Source organism: Teleopsis dalmanni, chromosome 2 (assembly GCF_002237135.1).
Source record: "Teleopsis dalmanni isolate 2A chromosome 2, ASM223713v2, whole genome shotgun sequence".
NCBI lineage: Eukaryota > Metazoa > Arthropoda > Insecta > Diptera > Diopsidae > Teleopsis > Teleopsis dalmanni.
The window spans coordinates 208,813,872-208,819,168 of NC_051847.1; the positions used below are offsets into that span (position 1 = coordinate 208,813,872).

At 29.7% G+C, this 5,297-nt stretch overlaps 1 protein-coding gene across 1 annotated transcript; it reads right to left on the minus strand.

Moving 5' to 3' along the window:
• Positions 1-3,448: 3,448 nt before the first annotated feature.
• LOC119676652 (dnaJ homolog subfamily C member 7-like) lies at positions 3,449-4,891 on the minus strand. The gene has a single exon (XM_038087903.1). It carries the CDS (start codon positions 4,889-4,891, stop codon positions 3,449-3,451), a length of 1,443 nt encoding a protein of 480 aa, XP_037943831.1.
• Between the last annotated feature and the right edge of the window lie 406 nt (positions 4,892-5,297).

The window sequence follows — 5,297 nt, forward strand, 5'->3', positions numbered from 1 at the left end:
TAACTTATTTTGTGACTTGTCTATTTAAACTTAAATAAAATTTATTGTAACTAAAATTTCGATGGATTTTTACTATAATTTATTTAAAATCCTGTATGCTGTGACTTATGGCATCGCCCTGTTGGAATCATATATCCTGCCAATCCACATCATCAATTTCATAAGGATTAAATTGATTGATTATGAGGCTACAGCGGTCAGAGTTGATGACCGATGTCTGACTTACATCACATTTTTAAAAATATACGATCCTATTATATCTCCAGTTCAAGTTGTTGATATATTGTTTTTGAAAAACTTTTAATAGCTTATAGTTCGAATCGAAGTTGCGTCTCATCTTTGTACATTTTAATGGAGAAGCGCAATTGATGTCGAAGTATGCCATTTATTTAAATAATTTAAAATATATTTCGCTGTTATGCGTAACTTCTAATATGTACCGAGTTATTTGCAGTATAATTCATTCTAACTAGAAATTATGTTTTATTTTTATACATCCATTAATCGTATAACTAGGTGCAGAATACTTCTTTCATCCCTTCTTATTACTGCAGTTTTCATGATCCCTGGCATGAAGTCTGTAAGTTGCCAACGTGCGAAATAAACCGACACTCTGTATTTAACTTTTTCTTCTCTAATTATTGACCATGATTTCTGACTAAAATGAACATTGATCCCTTAACTATCAGATGGAATGGGGTTGTTAGGAACATACCCTTTAATGTCATTGGCGGGAATCGTCATTATTTATTGAAAATTGATTTTAGTTGGATAAAGATTCACACTGTGATTTATCGAAAAAACAAAAAAAAAAACAAAACGCAATTTTCAAATTTTCTACTATTTTAATAAAGAATATCTTTAGTCACTAAAAAAGTTATTACTTGAAAAGTTCAGTTCACTATCACTATAATTTAAACTCTCAGCGATTGTTAAACGATTATTTATGTATAATGGATAAAGTTGGCCTAAATACATGTTGTTTGAGATGAAAGTTTCTTTTGACTTAATATGAAAAAATAATATGATAACATAATACCTATGAAATAAAATAATAAGATATGAGTAGTTATAAATTCAATTTTTTCAAATCTACAAAGTAGGTTTCAACAACTTTAAAAGGGTATTCTGTAAAACCGTTTTTTTAATTATGATAATTGTTTAGTTAATGAGTAACATATTCCGGAAATAGGTTTGCCAAATTAGTAGCTATAATGTATATCACATGGGATATATGGTATATATCTATAAAAAAATATTAAGAAGAGTCGTTTTATGAAATAATTTAACTGTATTTTTAAAATAAATGCACATAAAATCAATTTCTAAATAACTTTAAAATTTTTCTATTTCTGTTGGCAATAATACTTCTCTACTCCTCAATTCGTAGACTGCAAATTGCTGAAAAGTTTAAAGTTTTTAATTGTTTTGGCAACAATATCCATTTTTCTTATATTCTTCGAAATTTAGTTAAAATTAAAAAAATATCATCGATTTTATGTGCCATTAATGAAGTATCTACTAAGTTTATTGCAATGTTGTCTGCCTATACCAGCCGAAGAGCATTTCCGGGTAGTATATCCGGCCTTTCGAAAGGAGCATAAAATCGTACAAAATTAAACGTTTTACTGTTCGTGCAATTGCCAATGGCGTGTAAATTCGCCATTTATTTGCTCCTTGTGCCGATGCTTCAGCCTCATAATTTACCTTTTTTTATTGGCCATAAAGTTTAGCGTTTAAACGTGAATAACTGCGTTTTTTTCCAGTTTTGGGTGGAAAACTTCAAGTTTCTGTGTATTTTACGTTAAAAATGAATTTAAAAGACTGACTTGCCAATATGTTTAAGTGGTACTTCTCGCACTTTACATTTTTTTTGCAGTCGATATATATACAATATCTCCCACTCATCGCTGACTATAGTGGTCGCATTTTTAGAATTGTTCTTTGTGAAAGAGATTTTGTGATTTGACTCCATGTTACTTCTAAGTTCTTTAATAAGAAACTTTTTAAGTTTATCGATGTTGTTTCATATTTTACAATATAAGTACTTTTAAATTTCTAATGATTGATTACATTAATAATTTCGTTTCGTGAAAAAATAAAAATAAAAAAAAAATGGTTAGTAAATGAATATACATTATAAGGTTACAATATTGCAGAAAGACTTAAAAGAATTTATGTTAAATATAATTTTAGTTAGGAATATTTTGATGCCAGTTAGCAGTTGATTATTTCGAACCCTTAGCTCTGCCTCCTAGTAACGTAAAGAATCGTATCTGCAAATTTTGTGAATGATGAGTTGCAAAAAAGTAGTAAAAATTATAGTATTAATGAGTATAGTAAGTTGTTTTATATTCAATAAAATATGCAATAAATATTAAATAAATAAATAAAAAAATAAAATAAATATTTTTATTTATTTACTTTAATACTACATCTATGACCGCTTGAAGTACAATTTTGGCCGTACTTCAAAAACTATGTGCATTAAAACTATGTCGAGAGTCACTAATAAAGGACAAATAAGGGTAACTAAATAAACTATTTGAATACTAATATATGCATTAAAATAATAATAACAAAGGACTAATAAAGGTAACTAAATCAACTATACTAATATATACGTTTTTTATATATATTATAAAGTAATATATCTGCAGCAATAAAGATTGTGGGAATATCAGCATATATCTGCATAATAATAATATTCATATTCCATTATATTTTATTTAAACTATTTTGAGTTTTGGTGCAGTTAGCTGGTATTATAACTGTAAGAGATAAAAAACTCTTCGGAAGGGAGATGAATAAGCAAGTAAGACCAATGGCAAAAGACCGTTTCATCAAGTAGGTAGATGAATTTTGTTAACCGAATACTTGAACGAAAGAGATTTAAAAACTCGAAAATTTCAGATCAAGGCATAGTTACAAGAGAGTTACAAGATATTCAGTCAGTATTCATACTTTAAAAAAATATTTATGTTGCATTAAAATTTGACTTTTCATGGAATGACTTTTGCTACGATTATTACTAAAAACTTTTTGTACTAACAACATTAAATATAAACAAACTGAAACAAATATTGGATATCTGTTGACTGAAATTGTTGACAGAGAATCACGAATTATTTTCCTACTACTATTAAAGAGTCCACTAAGGACCTAAAACTACTGGACATACTCTCTCCATTTATATCTATATCTTGCTTTAATTAATCTTTATATTACTTTCAGCATCTTCTGCTATTACAGATCGAATTTTATATTTTGAGCAATATTTCACAATTAATTAATGAAATTTTACAGACCCTATATTGAAAACACTTATTAATTTACTGCAGGAAAATAACTGAAATTTATTTTTTTGTTTAGTTTGTAGACCTTAAAATATTTTTGATGTACTCAATCTGTAAATCTAGGAATTATATTCTGCATTTTAAAATGTAAGTTAATTTCCTCCGTTCCAAAAGTTCGGCAAATTACAAAAGAATTTACGCAAAACCTCAGCTTCATTTGTGTAAATTTTCTTACGATCACGAAAAGATTGATCGTAACGAAGCTTCTGTGCTGGATCAATCAATGTGGTATACGCTTTGTTTATTTCTTTGAAGACTTGCTCAGCCTTGGAGCGCTTTGTAACACTGCTACTGGCATGTTTATCCGGATGATACAAGAGTGCTAGTCTTTTGTAAGCTTTTTTAAGATCTTTTTGAGTTGCTGACTCACTTATACCAAGTATGGAATAATAGGATAATTGAGAACAACATTTCAGATCGAATTTTGCATTGCAGAGTAATACCCTGATTTCTCGACAAGCACATACTTTTGAAGCTGCTTCAAAATCAGCAACAGAATCCTTGTACATTCCCAACTTATTGTAACACCGACCGCGCAAGATGTATGCCTTGAAATATTCCCTTCTTAAAATGAGCGCATTCGTGCAGTCATCAATTGCTTTCTCATAGTCTCGAAGATTATAATAACCTAAGGCACGATTGTGTAGAAATTTATAGCTAAATGTCATATCATCCTTATCTAGATTTAAACCCTGAGTATAAAGTGCTATTGCTTCATGAAATTTATATTGCATGAAAACTTGATTACCTCTTTCTTTCAACTCATTAAGTTTTTGGATTTTTTCTACAAATTGCTGCGATTTTTTGTGTTCTGGACTTAATAGCAATACATGCTTGCATCGATCAACACCCATATGCTGATAGCTTTTAAAGTAGCTACTTAGTCCGGTAACGTAATGTGCTCCACTGCAATTGCAGTCAGTATGTAGAACACTTGCAGCATCTCTAACGGCCATGTCCGATTGTTTCATATAAGCCAGGCACTCAGTGTGAAGGATACGATATCGAATACAGCCAGGTGCACATTTCATTGCACATTTCAAGTCTTCTAATGTATCTTTAAAGTCCTTAGCATCTAAACTAGAACTTAATTTTGTATCTATATCACGTAACTTTTCAAATTCAGAAGTTAATTCGCGTATACACCTAAAATTTTTACCAAACTTCTCGTAGATCGTTTCAAGTGCTTCTTCTGCAGCAGATATGTCACCAAGGGTTATATAGCACCTCACTAAATTTATGTGCGCTTCCGCATCGTTACTATCTAGTTCTAAAGCAATGAGTGCGTCACCAAGTGCACTCTTGCAATTCTCAAGTTTTAGAAGACAGCCGGAGCGGTTGGAATACACAGAACCCAAGTTTTGACATAATCCGGAAAATTCTGTTATGACAGCGTTGTAATCATGTAAAGCAGATTTATAATCTCTATCTTCATAAAGTCTATCGCCGCTGCTTTTTAAAAATTCGGCACTCAATGTATTGGCTTCTTTTATAAGGTCGTCAACCTCTTCAAATAAATTTTGAAATTCTTGCATTTTAACGATTTACAGATTTTTTGCCAAATCTAAAATTCGAAAGTAACTAAAGCCGGAAAATTTTTTAAATGAAATATGTTTTTATTTGTATAAGCATAAATTCTGACAGAATATTACAATTTTAATTTTTTTCTTGGCCAACTTCGATTTGAGTTACAGAAACATCTCCGAGGTTGCCAAGTCGTTACAAATTCTTCTCCTACTCGCATCACATAACTTTGGATTCTACATTTACACTAAATGCGGTTTTGATATAGTATTTTGTGGATATCTTTACATTACTACTTTTTGGTATCTTGTATATAATATACATTTACATATATAATTTGTACAATTTTAAAAATTATACAAAATTTCACTATATAAAGTAAACAATAAAATATTTCTTCTTGATATGATAGCAAAT